Genomic DNA, 18,312 nt, shown 5'->3' with positions numbered 1-18,312 from the left:
TATTGGTTCCCACCAAAAGGCAGCTTTGTGACTGCTTGAGATTGTTCCCTCCAAAATGTATCCTTTCTAGCCAGTCTTCTGTCCCTATAAATGTAGCTTCCCTCTCCTCAGTCTCCAGTCTTGTTTGCCTGAATAAAGAGTGTTACATCAAGAAGCTGTCTCTTGCCTGCTATGTAAGAGAGATGAAATCACTTACTGAAATCACTAACCCCACGCCACAACAACAAGGAACCATTAATGATTGCTCTTTGGGTTCAGTCAGTCAACCAGCTACAAATCCACATAACAGTTACTTCGTCCAACCCACGTTTTACCAGCTTCCTCGCGAGAATATCATGGGGGACTTTGTCAAAAGCCTTACTGAAATCAAGATACACTATGTTCTCAGCATTTCTGTGATCCACCAAGTTTGTAATTCCATCAAAAAAGGAAATCAGATTGGTCTGGCATGACTTATTTTTGAGAAACCCATGCTGGGTCTTAGTAATCACAGCATCCTTTTCTAAATGCTCACTGACCGACTAGTGGATTATCTGTTCTAGGACCTTCCCTGGTGTCAGGGTCAAGCTCACCAGTCGGTAGTTACCTGGGTCTTCCCTTTCCCCCCTTTTTGAAGATGGGGACACATTTGCCCGCCTCCAGTCTGTAGGAGCCTCACGGGTTCTTCAAGAATTCTCAAAGATAATAGACAAAGGCTCTGAAATTACACCTGCAAGCACCTTTAGTAGGCCTACTGTTGAATGCAGTTCCTCAGGCCCTGGAGATCTGAATTCCTTTAAAGTTCCTTTAAACCAGTGGTCAGCAACCTTTTTCAGCCGTGGGCCGGTCCACCGTCCCTCAGACCATGTGTTGGGCCGGACTATATTTTTTTTTTGGGGGGGGGGGTGAACAAATTCCTATGCTCCACAAATAACCCAGAGATGCATTTTAAATAAAAGGAAACATTCTACTCATGTAAAAACATGCTGATTCCCGGACTGTCCATGGGCCGGATTGAGAAAGTAATTGGGCCACATCCGGCCCTGGGCCTTAGGTTGCCTACCCCTGCCTTACAACATTTAATCTTGGTATGAGCTTTCATGTGCATGCACACTTGTGCGTGCACACGAAAGCTCATACCAAGAACAAACTTAGTTGGTCTCTAAGGTGCTACTGGAAGGATTTTTTTTAAAAAATAATTTTTTATTTTGTTTTGACTATGGCAGACCAACATGGCTACCTACCTGCAACCATTTACTCTGTTATCACCAGGTTCAGCATCGCTTTCCTTTTGGGTGAAGACAGAGGCAAAGCAGGTGTTGAGCAGTTCCGCCTTTTCTCTGTCACCCAAGAGCATTTCTCCATCTTCACCACGCAGAGGACCTACCACTTCCTTGCTTGTCATTCTTGTTCTTCTTGTTCCTGATGTTCCAATAAATCCTTTTTGGGCTGAATCTCGGTCTTAAGTCATGCCTGAACCCACCTACACTTCACCGGCCGAGTTAAGGAGGGCTTGCATTGTCGAACATCCCTCCAGCCCCTACCTCTGCAGTACGGTTCTGTGTAATAACATGAATTAAGTCCTGGGAATTAGCTGCCTTTGTGTGCACTTTGAGGTGCCTCAATGGAGCCCGCATTAAAATGATAGGCATATCGTGACTTTGGCTTAATGGCTCTGGCCATTCAAATGACACGAGCCAGCTGCAGCCAGAAAGCTCTTTTCACCTCCCTGTCTTTCTTCTCCTCTGCCTAGTATTTCCCCATTTTTCCCTAAACATGATAATTTGACAAGTCCTTCACATGGCTGGGAGCCCGAGCACAATAACCTTAGCTGCATCCAGGAGAATGTGATAAGTGAGAGCCGGGCTGTGGGGGCGCATAATGCCGTTAAAATAGCTCCCGTTTAATGTTAACAACTTTGACGCACTTGTCCAATAAGGCAGGAGTAGCTGCAGGCCTCTATTTTTTTTTTTTTTTTTTTTTGAAGAAAATGAAGCTCTCTGCAAAAGCATTAAAATTAAATTACCCTCTTTTAACAAAGTGCCGGTTGAAGTTTATTACCCTTATTCACTTCACCTGCGTGCGAAACGCAACCCAGGCTGTAATGTATGCTGGCAGGGGAGGGGACTCCGCTATTGCACCCTTCTGACTCACACAGCATGGGGTCTCGGCTGAAATGCACTGACAGATTTGGGGAAGACCAACCCTCTCTCTGAATGGGAGAGAAACAACAGTGACCTTCCTGTGGGCGTCTGCTACAGACTTCCAAGCAAGGCCATCTTAAGCATATCCGGCGCCGTGGTGCAAAGTTTCCTCCAGCATCGTCGTCGTCCCCATGTTTCCCAGAGTTGTTGGTGGGGCTGGAGGAGGCGGGCAGTGGCTGAAGGGCGGCTCCTCTGGTGGGGAAGAGGCAGAGGCTGGACGAGGCACCTCCCAGCTCAGCTGGCCGCTTCGTGCCGCAGTGGCCACGGCAGACGGAGTCTCCGGGCGCGGCGCTGCTTCGGCGTGGCATGGCAGAGGCGGGCGAGGGCAGCAAGCTGATGCCAGGAGGCACCGTGTACAGCCTCAGCCTCTTCCTTGGCGCCCCAGCGCCCCATGCCACTAGCCTCTATGGGTAAGACGCCCCTGCCTCCAAGCCAGACTGAGGATTTGGATGGTGCCTTCCCATAGCATATTACCAAACATTCTAAAAGGAGAGATATAGTAGTCATGTGAGACTTCAACTACCCCGATATCTGTTGGAAGTCAAATTTTCAGCAAAGGTTTAGTTAAGATTCCTGCATTGCCGGGGGTTGGACTAGATGACCCTTGGGGATCTCTTCCAGCTCTAGGGTACTGTGATTCTGTGTCAAAATACCCTTGTGGTCCACTTGGTATGAAAAGTTGGCCAGCCTTGAGCTAGCTATTTCCTAGTTGCTAAGTGACCTGTGTCAGGACTACACATTCTGCTTCCATAGCCGCTTGAGAACTCAGGTCCTTCTCCAATGCAAAGGAGGCCGAAAAAACTTGGCATCGGGAAGGTAGGACACAAGTAATGAACCCCTTCCCTGCCACTTTCTCTCTCCCCACCAGCTGTTTTTCATAGAGTCATGGAATTGTAGAGATGGAAGGGACCCAAGGCCCCACTTGGCAGAGGAGAAGCATCAGCCTAGCTCTGAAAGCAGGTAACAAGCAGATGCTGAACCTGTTGTTTCTTGATCATAGAATCCTAGACTTAGAAGAGACCCCAAGGGCCATCCAGTCCAACCCCCTGCCAAGCAGGAAACACCATCAAAGCATTCCTGACAGATGGCTGTCAAGCCTCCGCTTAAAGACCTCCAAAGAAGGAGACTCCACCACACTCCTTGGCAGCAAATTCCACTGCCGAACAGCTCTCACTGTCAGGAAGTTCTTCCTAATGTTTAGGTGGAATCTTCTTTCTTGTAGTTTGAATCCATTGCCCCGTGTCCGCTTCTCTGGAGCAGCAGAAAACAACCTTTCACCCTCCATCCTTTTATATATTTGAAGATGGCTATCATATCACCCCTTAACCTTCTCTTCTCCAGGCTAAACATACCCAGCTCCCTAAGCCGTTCCTCATTAGGCATCGTTTCCAGGCCTTTGACCATTTTGGTTGCCCTTCTCTGGACACGTTCCAGTTTGTCAGTATCCTTCTTGAACTGTGGTGCCCAGAACTGGACACAGTATTCCAGGTGAGGTCTGACCAGAGTGGAATACAGTGGTACTATTACTTCCCTTGATCTAGATGCTATACTCCTATTGATGCAGTCCTTCAAGCTTCTGAAAGGTGAGGACAGGATTGCATGTTATTACCATCTCCCCAGCAAGGGATCCTGAGATAGGCCTGCAGTTGGGTTTGCCCCCTGTAAAGGAAGAGAGGAAATACGGCAGCCCAGAAGCAAGCTTGTGCATACAGGGGCAACATACTAAGAGCAAGGCACGCTTGGCAAACCCTCACTGTGATCAACTCCTGCCCAGAAACCAATTTCCCCACCGTGGAAGGACGTGTAGATCCAGAATTGGCCTCCACAGTCACTTACGGACTCATTGTTAAGAACGTGTTCATGGAAGACAATCTTACTCGGCTCTGAGGGATCGCCAAAGAAGACTCTACAAGGTTGCTGTAGGGCAGAGCTGGAGAGCCCATCTTCTAAAGGGAGTTGGGCTCCAGCTCCTATCAGTCCCCGGCTGGCATGGCCAGTGGTCATGGAGCTGCAGTCCAGCAAGATCTGAAGGGCCACAGTTTCCCGCTCCCTGCTGCGTTCTCATCCCTCGTGCATGTGCAAATAGCCATGCCACTCTGAATTGCCCAAATCGCCTGGTTTCCGCACGGCTTGCGGCCACTTCGTTCCCTGCAACGAACCGCTCGACTTTGCAGGCTCCGCCTGGGACAGTTTAAGGCGTGCCAAAGTCCCGGAGCAAGAGGCATCGAAAACACAGCTCTTCCAGAGGTCCTTGTTTTAATGGAACTTTGCTCTCGCCCGGACATTTTTCATCTGCAGATCTTCTTTTCTTTCTAATTAAATCTAAAAAGAAAGCAATTGCCCACTTCAGTTGTTCGGGCTCTCCGAGGGACACTTGCAATATAATAACTATCATTATGGAGTATCGGGTCAGCCTCGGACACCCTCTGTGATTTATCCACCCATTAAGAATCAGAAATGAAGGAGAAGTAACCGTTGCCTTGCCAATGTGACGATGCCTGCCTTTTTATCGCTCCCTAGAGCGGTTGGGGTCCGGATTCCCCATGTAGGCAATGCCCTCCTTTGTGGGGAGAGCTGAGGCAGCCTACGGACCTCTTTTAAAGAAAGGGAACCAGGCAGAGGGCCTTCTCGGTGGTGGCGCCCATCCTGTGGAATGCCCTCCCATCAGATGTCAAGGAAATAAACAACTATCTGACATTTAGAAGACATCTGAAGGCAGCCCTGTTTAGGGAAGTTTTTAATGTTTGATGTATTTATCATGTTTTTAATATTCTATTGGGAACCGCCCAGAGTGGCTGGGGAAACCTGGCAAGATAGACTGGGTATAAATTATTATTATTATTATTATTAAGGATTTCTGTGGCCTCTGTTGATGCCAGGCAGCCATAACTGCGACCGCCTGAGGCCTTGCGCTGTTCCTGCCATTTGCTGGCCTGCTGGGGAAGAGACGAGCGCTTTTAATACGCAGGGGGCGGCACCTGCATTGAGGTAAAATACGTTCTGATTGGGTCTGGGGAAAGAGCAGGCTTTGATTGGCCGGAGGGCTGCCTCCTGGGTGGAGAAAGGCAGCTAACAGTCAGGCGGGAAAGTCAGTTGCTGAGGGAAAGTCCGCCTGAGGCAAAAGCCAGAGATGGCTGAGGGGAAAATAATCCACTCTTCATCCCTCAGCGCATTAAGGATTTGGGGGGGGGGGGGGTGAAGGCCTTGAGGAGAAGGCCTTGCCAGAAGAAAGTTTCATAAGTGAGTGTTTGTGTGTTTCATAAAATTTAGTCACCACATGATTGTGTGTTGTTGTTGTTGTTTTTTAAAAAAACAACTTCAGAAGTAGTTTACAATAGATGAAACAGTAAAATAAAAATTCACAACTATACTTTAAAACATGGGTAGGCAAACTAAGGCCCGGGGGCCGGATCTGGCCCAACCGCTTTCTAAATCCGGCCTGCAGATGGTCCATGAATCAGCATGTATTTACATGAGTACAATGTGTCCTTTTATTTAAAATGCATCTCTGGGTTATTTGTGGGGCATAGGAATTCGTTCATTCCCCCGCCCCAAAAAAATATAGTCTGGCCCCCCACAAGGTCTGAGGGACAGTGGACTGGCCCCCTGCTGAAAAAGTTTGCTGACCCCTGCTTTAAAACATACGGCGGTTAAAATACTGAAACAGGTCAAAATTACCTCAGCTTTCTAATGTTTACTCATTTATCCGCTAAACAGATTAAAATGACCTCAGCTTTCTAATAATTATTCATTTACCCGCTAAACTGTTCAAGCACAATCCTGAGGAGATTTGGGGGGGGGGGAGGTCAGAGGCAGATTGTACCTAGTAGTTGAGTGAAATTTGGCCGGGGTGAAAGAGTAGGGAAGGTGGTCGATGGCTGGCGTCGGTGACACTGTGAGCCATTACTATTAATTTATTTACTACATTTATATGCCACCTTTTGCGCCAAGGAGCTGCAGGTGGCAGACGTGGTTCTTCCCCCTCCTTGTTTTATCCCCACATCAGTCTTGTGAGGAAGGTTTGGCTGAGAAACAGTGACTGTACTCAACGCCACATACGGTGAGTTTTGTGGCTGAGTGAGGATTCGAACCCAGGTCATAACCAAGCACTCTCATATAACATAGTTTTAGTTCTATTATTTTTGTCTGTTTCCGTCTTTGGGAACTGTCAACGACTACTCTCAAGCATCAATATCCTCTTCGAGTACAGTATATGTTGCAAACCGCCCTGTGATCATTGTTAAATGTCAATTTTACAAACAAATAATAGTATCACTGGTGTTGATGGCAATCTCTCTCCTAAGCCCATCAGACCAAGCCCCTAAGAGGGTTTTTTTTTAAGTATTTGGAGGGAATGGGGGACAGGGGCAAATGGAAGAATTCAGTTGTCATGCCAGGGGGTTGAGTGGGCATTAAAATGGCAAGTGTGAATCAGTGTAAGTGTTGTAAGCCAAAAATGGCTTATCTCCTGAGTTTATGCCAATAAAAACCCAGAAGCCTGAGGAGTTAAGAGTCCAATGTTTATTGCAAGGCAATTGGTTACAGTTGAATTATTCTGCAAAAACTGTAGCCATGCCCAGTGGTTCTGGCAGTGGTATTTATAAAGTTTCGAACAAAGGATTCCAGTTTTCACCAATCAGGTACACCATCACCTCATTTCATGTTTAATACACATGCGCAATAAGCACTGGCAATTTCTGCTGATTAAGTTCTGATTCCCACTGTGTTCTGTTACATTGCGTTAGTGCGCATGTTGGGAACCTGTGTTACGCGTAGCGATTTGCACCGTGTCTCAATTTACGGGGGCAGCAACTTGCAAAATCATCAGTTTCATAAAGCAACAGGTTACCATAGCTTCCCTATTAGAAGCGCACTCACGGATTTCCAGGGGTACACATTATCACAGTTATTGTGGCCCTTTGGGCCACCACCACATAAGGAAGTGTTTAGTGATGGACACTGGGGCAACGAGAAATCTTGCCCATGTTAATGGGTTTGTACTCTGCAGGCGACAGACTCCTGCAGATATATCAGGAGCTCTGTGCCCCGCAATGTAGTAATGGGGCCTCTAGTGTCATGACACCTACCCTTTGGAACTCCCTCCCCTTGAATATTGGGCAGGCGCCATCTCTATTTTCTTTGGCACCTGCGGAAGACCATCCTCTTAACCTAAGAAAGTAAGAAGAGCCTTCTGGATCAGGCCCATGGCCCAACTCTTGGAATGTTAAAGACAATAGGGAAGGGTATATTGAATAAGTATTATCCTTCCTTCACTCACGCTAGTAAGTGATGTTTTGGTAGTGGCCCAAAGGGCCACAATGTGATAATGTGTACCCCTGGAAATCCTTGAGTGCGCTTCTAATATAGAAAAAATAAAATAAAATAAAAAATTCCTTCCAGTAGCACCTTAGAGACCAACTAACTTAGAGACCAAACTTAGTTGGTCTCTAAGGTGCTACTGGAAGGAATTTATTATTTTGTTTTGTTTTGACTATGGCAGACCAACACAGCTACCTACCTGTAACTTTTAATATAGAAGTTATGGTAACCTGTTGCTTTATGAAACTGATTATTTTGCAAGTTGCAGCCCCCCCCAAAAAAAAATTGGGGGCAGAAATACAGCTAATATGTGAATCACAAAGATACAGCTCAAAGCTAGAACATAAGTTGCTACATGGTGCAAATGGCTACACAGTGGAACCTCTACGTCCGTAATCAGTTCCGGAGATCCGTCTGTAAGTCGATCCGTGTCACTGGTAGAAGCTCCGCTGTGCGCAGGCAAATTCAGCAGCAGCACTTTTCTGTGCATGTGCAGACGGCGGCAGCCGCTTCTGTGCGGGCGCAAATTGCGGCAAACCTGGTATTTACTTCCAGGTTTGCCATGGTCGCAACTTGGATCAGGCCCCAAGTAGAGGTGGTCGTAAGTAGAGGTTCTACTTTACGAAGCACAGGTTCACAACATGCATACTAACACAATGTAACAGAACATGGTGGGAATCAGCAGAAATCGCTAGTGCTTATTGTGCATGTGTATTAATCATGAAATGAGGTAATGATATAGAACAACTCAAAGTGATTTAATGATTTAAAAAATCACATATAAAAACAATTCAAACAACAATGATAAACTACTGTTCCCATTTTTACAAATGAGAAAACTAACCGTGATCTAAGGATCTAGAAGCTTGGGTCTTCAGGATTAAAATACAAGAGGTTTTTCATTAAATTGCACTTGTTGTCACCTCAGGATGGTGGCTCCAATGCCATTTATAAACTTCCCAAGTGTATGGTTCTATCTGAAGCCCTGTTCAGGTCCTGCTTGTTGTTAAATAAAAGGACAGATGGAGCAGAATAATAACTGATGTCATAGATATATGGAAACCAAGTTCTGAAGCTTCTAGAACAATATGGTTGTTATTAGCAACGGAAAGGAAGGAATACATTGGAGGAAGGCAGCCACACTCAGAATGAAGCACTAAGTCACAGGGCTTTTAAATATAAGAGCCATGAATCCATCTGGGCCTCGGAATAGTTTTTGTAAAGATCAGCCCTGAATAAAGAACAGAAGCAGGAAGGAAAAGAGCATACTACTGGAGTAGTTAACAGACATCTCGGGAAACTCCACAAGTCCTGCTCTGGAGACTGAACAACCTAGCATAGCCATATGCAGATGGAAGAAGAATGGATGAGACTGAGGAAACTCTCGAGAGCAGTGACGCAAATGAAGGTGGGCTAGATACTGCAGAACAGGAAGATAATGATGGAACCAAGGAGGAAATCAAGGAGGAAATTGCTGAAATTAATGAAGAAGATGCACATGAAATCAATGAGGAAACGAAACAAAGTGATGAAATCAAAGATAGTGAGGAGGAGGAGAAACATAATGATGAAGTCGAAGAGTTGACACAACACCAGGAAAGTGGAGATAACGGCCTAGCAGCAATGGACCAAGATGTCCCAAAGACATCAAGTTCTGATAAAAGTGAGGTGGAGCGACCTGAGAGCAAAATCAGCATTATTCAGCATAAGGAACTGATAGAGGAGCAGCCTGAGCTTCCTCCTGGGAGCGTAAGTGCTAGCATGTCATCTCTCAAAAAGGAACTTGGTCATGACTCCCGTCGTGGCAGTCAGCATAGCCAGCACCTCCCAGGCCATGAATCCCGTCGAGGGAGTCAGAGTCAACCTTTAATAGGCCAGGAATCCAGGCATAGCCAGCAGCAACCAGGACACGAATCTCGCCGAGGTAGTCAACCAGCTGGAGGCCAGGAATCCCGGCATAGCCAGCAGCAACCAGGACAGGAATCTCGCCGAGGCAGTCAACCACCTGGAGGTCAGGAATCCCGGCATAGCCAGAAACTCCCAGGACATGAATCCCCCCGCGGAAGTCAACAGCTCACAGGCAAGGAATCCCAGCATAGCCAGCAGCAACCAGGACAGGAATCTCGCCGAGGCAGTCAACCACCTGGAGGTCAGGAATCCCGGCATAGCCAGAAACTCCCGGGACATGAATCCCACCGTGGAAGTCAACAGCTCACAGGTCAGGAATCCCGGCATAGCCAGCAGCTTCCAGGACATGAATCCCGCCGAGGCAGTCAGCAGGTCCCTGGACACGAATCCCGCCGAGGCAGTCAACCAGCTGTAGGCCAGGAATCCCGACACAGTCAGCAGGTCCCAGGACATGAATCTCGCCGAAGCAGTCATCAATCCGTTAGCCACCAGGCCTCACAAAGCCATAAACCTTCCATAACGCAACCTATAAATGAAGTTGAAACCAAGGAGGACATGACATGGATTAGCCAAAAGACAGGGAAAGTTATGAAATGTGAAAGCCAGCAGACCAGTAGAATTTGGGAGCACAAGCCACTCTCTGTAGTTATGCAACTTGCTGGTCAACCGAAAAGTGTAGAGAAAGCAGCAGAGCAGCCTGCAGAAAAACCACCTGCAGTACCAGAGGATGGGTCTTGGATCAGCAAAAAAACAGGGAAGTTGGTGAAATGCACAGGTCAGCAGACAAGTAAAATCTGGGAGCGAAAACCTCTTGCAGAAGTTCTTCGTCTTTCTCGCCAACCAGAGGCCGATAGTGATGCTGGAGAAAAAGTGAAAACTGCTGAAGAAGTGATTGTTGCTCCCAAAGATTCGGAAGCTAAACCAGTAGAAGTGGCAGAGGTTCAGGAATCCCAGCAAGGTGATCAAGAGGTGGAAGGAAAGAGAAAAAGTACTAATAAAGCGTCCGTAGACAAAACATTGCAGACTGATAGCAAAATAAGCATTTTTAGACATAAAGAACTGGAGAATAAAAATGAACAGACAGACTTTCCTCCTGACACTTTACCCAGCAGTAGAACCTCTCTCAAAAAAGGACAGGAATCAAGACGTGGTAGTCAACAGGTAGAACACAAGAAGTCACAGCCTGAGAGTCAACAACCAGAAGGGCAGGAATTGATGGATGAAAGCCAGCAACCAGATGCTCAAGGAACGCGGAGAAGCAGCCAACAGCCACAAGAGTCAGATGAGAACAAGCCAGCACAACTTGAAAATGAGCAAGTGCAGCCACAGGACCATCAGAAACTTCCTGAGGAGGAAAAATTCTACCTGCGCAGAAGAACTAGTGTAGAAGTAAAATCTGCAGGTCAACAGACCAGTGAGAGTTTGTTCATAGACTACCTAACAAAAATATATGGCCCTCGTCCACTAGGTGAGGCTCCTCGTCCACTAGGTGATCAACCAAAGGCTACAGAGGATCAGCCCCCAGAGAGTGATGAAATCAAGGTTGAAGCTACAGTAGAGGAGGAAGAAAAACAAGAACCAGTCCCTGGTGGGGGTGATGAAGCAGAAGCAGAGGTACAGCAGCCTCCCCAACTAGAGGCCCAAGAGCCCCAAGATACAGAGTTGCAGACAAGTGAGCAACAACCAGAGGATCCGGGGTCCCAGCAAGAGAGCCAACAGGCAGAAGGGCCAGGGTCCCAGCAAGAGAGCCAACAGGCAGAGGGGTCAGAGTCCCGGAAAGGGAGCCAACAGGCAGAGGGGCCAGTGTCCAGGAAAGAGAGTCAACAGGAGGAGATGCCAGGGTCCCAGAAAGAGAGCCAACAAGAAGAGATGCCAGGGTTCCCAAAAGAGAGTGAACAGGAGGAGATGCCAGGGTCCCCGAAAGATAACCAATATGAGGAGATGCCAGGGCTCCCAAAAGAGAGTGAACAGGAGGAGATGCCAGGGTCCCGCAAAGACAGCCAACAGGTGGAGATGCCAGGGGTCCCAAAAGAGAGTGAACAGGAGGAGATGCCAGGGTCCCGCAAAGACAGCCAACAGGTGGAGATGCCAGGGGTCCCAAAAGAGAGCCAACAGGAGGAGATGCCAGGGTCCCGCAAAGAGAGCCAACAGGTGGAGATGCCAGGGTCCCGCAAAGACAGCCAACAGGTGGAGATGCCAGGGGTCCCAAAAGAGAGCCAACAGGAGGAGATGCCAGGGTCCCGCAAAGACAGCCAACAGATAGAGATGCCAGGGTCCCGCAAAGAGAGCCAACAGGTGGAGATGCCAGGGTCCCGCAAAGAGAGCCAACAGGTGGAGATGCCAGGGTCCCGCAAAGAGAGCCAACAGGTGGAGATGCCAGGGTCCCGCAAAGAGAGCCAACAGGTGGAAATGCCAGGGTCCCGCAAAGAGAGCCAACAGGTGGAGATGCCAGGGTCCCGCAAAGAGAGCCAACAGGTGGAGATGCCAGGGTCCCGCAAAGAGAGCCAACAGGTGGAGATGCCAGGGTCCCGAAAAGACAGCCAACAGGTGGAGATGCCAGGGTCCCGCAAAGAGAGCCAACAGGTGGAGATGCCAGGATCCCGCAAAGAGAGCCAGCTATTTGCACTGCATGAATCTCAACTGCATACCCACCTATCTGTGGATGAAGTAACTGAACAACCAGGTCCCTCTGAAAGCCAAGAAACGCTAGGGAGCATTGTGTCATTTACCGAAGGGGAGGATGTAGCTCTGCAGACATACAGCATTGTTTCTCTACCGGATGGAATTTGGCTGAACAGGAAGACAGGCAAGTTTTTGGTAAGCCACAGTCAACAGACAACAGTCACTTCACTTTCAGCCCTGAATCAAATAGCATTGGAAGAGGCAGCAATTGCTTCAAAGCCATCTGGACTTGGTGCTGGCGGTGAGGGAGTGGTGGCCAAGGCCTTGGAAATGCCTCCGGATACTGCTACAGCAGAAGCAAAGCCTGAAGAAGACCAACCGCCACCTTTAAGCCAGGAATCCCGCCGTGCTAGTCAGCAGTCGAGGCACAGCCAAGGATCCCGCCGTGGCAGCCAGATTCCTTTGGAGCAAGAACCCAGTCCTGCCAACCAGCCAGCTTCTGACGACCAGAAGGAAGAGGAGCACCAGGAAGCAGAGGATGCTGAGAAAGAGTTGAGCCATCGCTTGAGCGAAGCAGCCCTGGAGAGCATAGCAGCAGCCGCGGATGGAGAGGACAATGTATCTCAACGGACTTATAGTTCCATTTCTCTAGCGAAAGGATCCTTTGTCAACAAAAGAACAGGCAGGTCACTGATATCTCAGCAACTGCAGACTGAAGAGTCTTCATTTCATAACCCTGGAGAAGCAGTGGAAGCACCCCAGGAGCAAGTACCTGCAGAAGACCAGGACCAAGTACCTGCAGAAGACCAGGACCAAGTACCTGAAGCACCTCAGGACCAAGTACCTTTAGAAGACCAGGACCAAGTACCTGAAGCACCCCAGGACCAAGTACCTGAAGAAGACCAGGTTGAAAACCCCGAGCCAAGTGAACCTGAGAACCCGGGGGAATAACAGGTGCAACAGCGGGAAAGAGAAGAAGGTCTTTATATGAGCGGACGGTTAGTCTATGGCTAAGGCCCAGCTTACCCTGTGAGTAATGAGCTGCTCATGGAATTGTAGAGACCTGAGTGGCAGAGACACCTGTATCCCCAAAAGAGAAATGGCATCCAAGAGTCATCATGTCCTGTTTTCCGAACAGAAGGCACAGTGGCTAGCAAGGGGAAGTGAAGTTCCTGGGAGCATGGTGGGCCTCTTTTGTCAGAAAAGCAAAGCCTTAGGCTGAAAGAAGCAGAATAAAAAACAAAAATGAGGAAACGTGTACCTTCCTTTGTCTTTCAACGTATGCAAAATTGTTGTCCATGTGCACATTTAACTCATGCAGTTTTGACCTTATGTGGTTGAAGGGCGCCTGGTTGAAATCTTGCAAGCTTTCCTGGTGAAAATTTACAAAAAGAGATCAACAAGAAATTCCGTAATAAGCAATCAAGGTTCTTACAACAGGCCCTCCAAGTATAAATGATAAATTTACTACTACTACTACTACTACTACTACTACTAGGACGGGGGTGGCACTGTGGGTGACACTGAGAGCCAGTGTGGTGTAGTGGTTAAGAGTGGTAGACTTGTAATCTGGAGAACCGGGTCCGTGTCTCCTCTCCTCCACATGCAGCTGCTGGGTGGCCTTGGGCTAGTCACACTTCTCTGAAGTCTCTCAGCCCCACTCACCTCACAGAGTGTTTGTTGTGGGGGAGGAAGGGAAAGGAGAATGTGAGCCGCTTTGAGACTCCTTCGGGTAGTGAAAAGCGGGATATCAAATCCAAACTCTTCTTCTTCTTCTTAAACCACAGAGCCTAGGGCCTGCCGATCAGAAGGTTGGCGCTTCGAATCCCTGCGACTGGGTGAGCTCCCGTTGTTCGGTCCCAGCTCCTGCCCACCTAGCAGTTCGAAAGCACATCAAAGTGCAAGTAGATAAATAGGTACCGCTCAGGCGGGAAGGTAAACAGCATTTCCGTGCGCTGCTCTGGTTTGCCAGAAGCGGCTTAGTCATGCTGGCCACATGACCCGGAAGCTGTACGCCGGCTCCCTCGGCCAGTAAAGTGAGATGAGCGCCGCAACCCCAGAGTCGTCCGTGACTGGACCTAGCAGTCAGGGGTCCTTTTACCTTTACCTTTACTACTACTACTACTACTATAAAATAGGATGTCCCTATTTTCACCAGAGAAATGTTGGAGGGTATGTTACAATACTGCATCCGAAATAAGCTTTGGCCCACCCTATGCCATACATCTCTATAACCAAGGGATTCTCTCTTTGGAGAACCACAAAAACCCCACCAACAATAGAAATGGTTGGCTTTGTGCAGCAATCCATGTTCGATGACCACAGGTGACAATGACAGATCTGGAACTGAGGCCGGACTCTCCACCCTTTGGGTCCCCTCCAACTCTATAAGTCTTTTGTTCTGTGAAATAGCTACAGTATGCACATGAAAGGAAATAGCTTAGTTTTGGTGCTTTTAGTTCGGTTTTACAATGCATCTAACTGGGGACCAAATAATGGGCAAAATTTTCGGATGGGGGAACCAATTAACAGTACATTGTTTGGAAATCTTAGGATGGTATTCTGTTACCTCATCCTGCCAGCGCAAGGATTTCTGCTTATGTACTGGGACTTTTGCCCCACTGCTCCCACACCCCAGGGGGTTGTTGTTGTTGTTGTTGTTGTTGTTGTTGTTGTTGTTGTTGTTTATGAGGTGCGAAGGAGACCATTCCATTGCACAACCAGAAATCTGTCCACTGACAGAATGTCCACTCAACGCTATGTTGGATTCTGCCCTTGGCATCAGCCGAACTTCTTTTGGTGACTTTGAACAGGAGAAAGATGATAAATTCTTAATGGATATTTTGAGGAGCAAAGCATTAAATATAAATGGAACAAAGTGGTTGGACTGTCAAATGTTTTGCAGACGGACAGTGACTAATTCAGAAAAAGGCACTAAGGGGTTTGTGGCAGAGACTGAGAAAGGGACTTCATGAGCAGGGTAAATGCAGCTGTTAAAGTTATATAACGACTGAGAAAATAAGTCCTAGATAAATGTGTGGTTGTTTATTTTTTCAAAACAAAATAAAAAATAAAATAAATTCCTTCCGGTAGCACCTTAGAGACCAACTAAGTTTGTTCTTGGTATGAGCTTTCGTGTGCATGCACACTTCTTCAGATACGCTGGAACAGTTGACTAATGAATCTGGAACTTGATTGTGGCCTGGTAAATGCTTGAGGTCTTAATTCAGGAACGAAGAGAAAAAGAGAAAATGGGGCATTTGGTTAGAGGAAAACATGACACGATGTGAGATTTTGGCCAGAATAATATCTGACTACACAGCCTTGAAACCTGCAGTTTAAATGGTAGAGAAGATGGGGAACACACAGATCGGTGGTGGTTCAGGATTTATTTGTGAATTAACTTAAAAGAGAAATAAAGCAATTTTCATACTGAATTTTACCCCTGGGATGCATATATTTACAGTGTAGGGAGCTTACATGAAGGATTTATTAATAAGAGAAATGATCTATTGCAAGCGAAAGCAGGAGGGTGCATGGAAGGAAATAATTTTTAAAATTAAGAATCTGGAATTGAAGGATAAGTTTAGTGGAAGGGAGGAGAATTGGAAGAAAGGCTGGAGCCATCATGAATAAATGAGCACAATTGGGGCAGGGGGGCGGGTCTGGCACATATAATTCCTTCATCCTTTTTCAAAATGAAGGTAGTTCTTAGGATTTCTTGGGAATGTAGTAATAAATAGTATACAGTAAATGATAAGTACCTACTGGAATCCTGGTCACCGGCGGAAATCGTTTTGATGTTGAAAGAAAGGAAAGAATTCACCAATGTGAAATCAGACTATCCAACAGCAATTCTTAACCAGGATTACAAGACTGTGGCGGCGGCAACAACAATTGAAAAGAGGATCAATTTAATTATTGGCTAATAGATTAAGAAGGATCAAGGCTTTTTTGTGAAAGCGATTTTGTAAAATCATATAAGGAGTATAATAAAGTTAATTTGTAAGAGTAATAAGCTTAAACGGTCTGCCATTTTTATATTTTTGCGTATGCAAAAGGCTCGTCGTAGGGTTGAAAGAGAACTTCCAAAGGAAAATTTGGGGTAGAGAAAAGTGAGAGCAGGATAGTACAAAACCGTTCCTAAATTTTGTAAAATGGAATATTGTCATTTAGAAAGGGGCTCTGCATCAAAGGGGTCCCCTTTAATCTGCATCATTTCGTATCTTTACTCAAGCATTTGGCCTTGGTCATTTTAAATAATCAGGAAACTAAAGAGTAGGATTCCATTCCCCAGAAAGTAAGATCATGCTTTGTTGGTCTGGTCCTATAGGAGGCGAAATAATTGGACCTAAAAATGAATTTATTTGGGGGGGGGGGTGCTTAGAAGACAATGCTAAGAATAGAAGTCAAACTTTGTTTGGAGGTAGATGGAAGTCTACAGCTGTGCAATATCTGGGTGTATGTGTTTAGCACCTAGATTGGATCATGTGGTTTCAGACCATTTTGATTCCCTTGTTAACATGATTCAGAGGCTGCAGAATAGGGAGAGGAGATTTAAACATTTCTTGGTTTCTGCTCTCCAGGATTTCGGGCAGGGAGTCTCTCCCAAAGGGTACCAGGGATTAAACCTGAGACCTCCTGCATGCAAAGCAAATGCTCTGTCACTGACCTGTGGCTCTGATATGAACATTTCTAAACTTCACACACACACACACACCGCTCCCTTCTTAATGAGTTTTGCAAACTGTAGATGCAGCTAATTACATCACAGGGCTGCCAATCATTTTGAGGGCAGCTGGATCCGCTTGCTAAAAGGAAAAAAGTAAAAGCCCATTCTAAGGAGGCCAACTCGACAGCTACTTAATCTTTATTCTGAGCCACTACAGCTGGCTTTCATTAACACCCACGTATTAGAGTAAGCAGGTAATTAATGTTTGAAAAGTATTAGTTGCAGTAATGCAGAGTGATCTATTAGGGGTGATGAGGTATTAGCTCAACCCCAGCAGTCGAAATAAATATTCCTAGACCTTTGGCTCATTGGCACATGGACAAGTGCAGTGGCTGGAGGCTGGCGCTGAATTTGCAAGTCTTGCTGGTGGGCATATGCATCATTCTTCAGCCTTAAACTGGTTTAGAAGTAACTCAGATGACTCTGGGAACTGTAGTCCTGGAAGCATTGGTGAATTGTATTTCTTCCGTATTGGGCTCAAAGGAACCTCTACAATCTGTTCTAGTTACAGGAAGGTAGCCGTGTTGGACAGCAGTCACGAAATTAGAAGACGCCTGCTTCTTGGGAGAAAAGCAATGACAAACCTAGACAGCATGTTAAAAAGCAAAGACATCACCTTGCCGACAAAGGTCCGTATAGTTAAAGCTATGGTTTTTCCAGTAGTAATGTACGGAAGTGAGAGCTGGACCATCAAGAAGGCTGATCGCCGAAGAATTGATGCTTTTGAATTATGGTGCTGGAGGAGACTCTTGAGAGTCCCATGGACTGCAAGAAGATCAAACCTATCCATTCTCAAGGAAATCGGCCCTGAGTGCTCACTAGAAGGACAGATCCTGAAGTTGAGGCTCCAGTACTTTGGCCACCTCATGAGAAGAGAAGACTCCTTAGAAAAGACCCTGATGTTGGGAAAGATTGAGGGCACAAGGAGAAGGGGACGACAGAGGATGAGATGGTTGGACAGTATTCTCGAAGCTACTAACATGAGTTTGGCCAAACTGCGGGAGGCAGTGAAGGATAGGCGTGCCTGGCGTGCTGTGGTCCATGGGGTCACGAAGAGTCGGACACGACTGAACGACTGAACAACAACAACAAAGCCGTGTTGGTCTGGCATAGTCAAAACAAAAATAATAAATAATAAATTCCTTCAAGTAGCACTCTGTTCCATTTCTGCTTCGTGCACGTGCATCCCACACAGGCCATGAATCCCGATAGATGTTGTGTTAAATCCTGAAAGAACCTCAAAACAGCATATTTCAGATTTGTGATTCAATTACTGTGGAAACAGCTGGTGACTTCCTGCAGGCACTGCTATTAAATTACTGTTGGTTTTTGTTATTGGTAGTTTTATTTTATAATCTTTTTCTTTAACCACACTGCGGACCCTCTCTGTCTCTCTCTGTTAACAATCAAGTGGTGTCTAAGTTTTATGAAATTAAATAAATAAATAAGCAAGGGCCTATTTTAAAAGTTAGTCCTCTTCTCCAGATGCCCCTCCCTTCAGAGGCCAATCAAGGGACAACCAGAGAAAGGGCCTTCTCAGTGGTGGCA

At 46.7% G+C, this 18,312-nt stretch overlaps 1 protein-coding gene and 1 long non-coding RNA gene across 2 annotated transcripts; both read left to right on the top strand.

Annotated features, from left to right (window-relative positions):
- The first annotated feature begins 863 nt into the window (after positions 1-863).
- LOC117060533 lies at positions 864-7,103 on the top strand. The gene is made up of 3 exons (XR_004428005.1): positions 864-884; positions 6,581-6,583; positions 6,993-7,103. It is a non-coding gene; the product is annotated as an uncharacterized LOC117060533 (long non-coding RNA).
- A 3,522-nt stretch (positions 7,104-10,625) lies between these two features.
- On the top strand, positions 10,626-12,983 carry LOC117060281 (neurofilament heavy polypeptide-like). Its single transcript, XM_033172498.1, has one exon. It carries the CDS (start codon positions 10,626-10,628, stop codon positions 12,981-12,983), a length of 2,358 nt encoding a protein of 785 aa, XP_033028389.1.
- Positions 12,984-18,312: the final 5,329 nt, after the last annotated feature.

Source organism: Lacerta agilis, chromosome 1 (genome assembly GCF_009819535.1).
Source record: "Lacerta agilis isolate rLacAgi1 chromosome 1, rLacAgi1.pri, whole genome shotgun sequence".
Lineage (NCBI taxonomy): Eukaryota > Metazoa > Chordata > Lepidosauria > Squamata > Lacertidae > Lacerta > Lacerta agilis.
Note: the sequence above shows the minus strand (reverse complement) of the source record. Positions and strands in the feature narration are given on the sequence as shown.

What these genes read in the sequence shown, in the direction of transcription:
- LOC117060281 (XM_033172498.1), top strand. Translation starts at nt 10,626, where the DNA reads ATGGATGAAAGCCAGCAACCAGATGCTCAAGGAACGCGGAGAAGCAGC.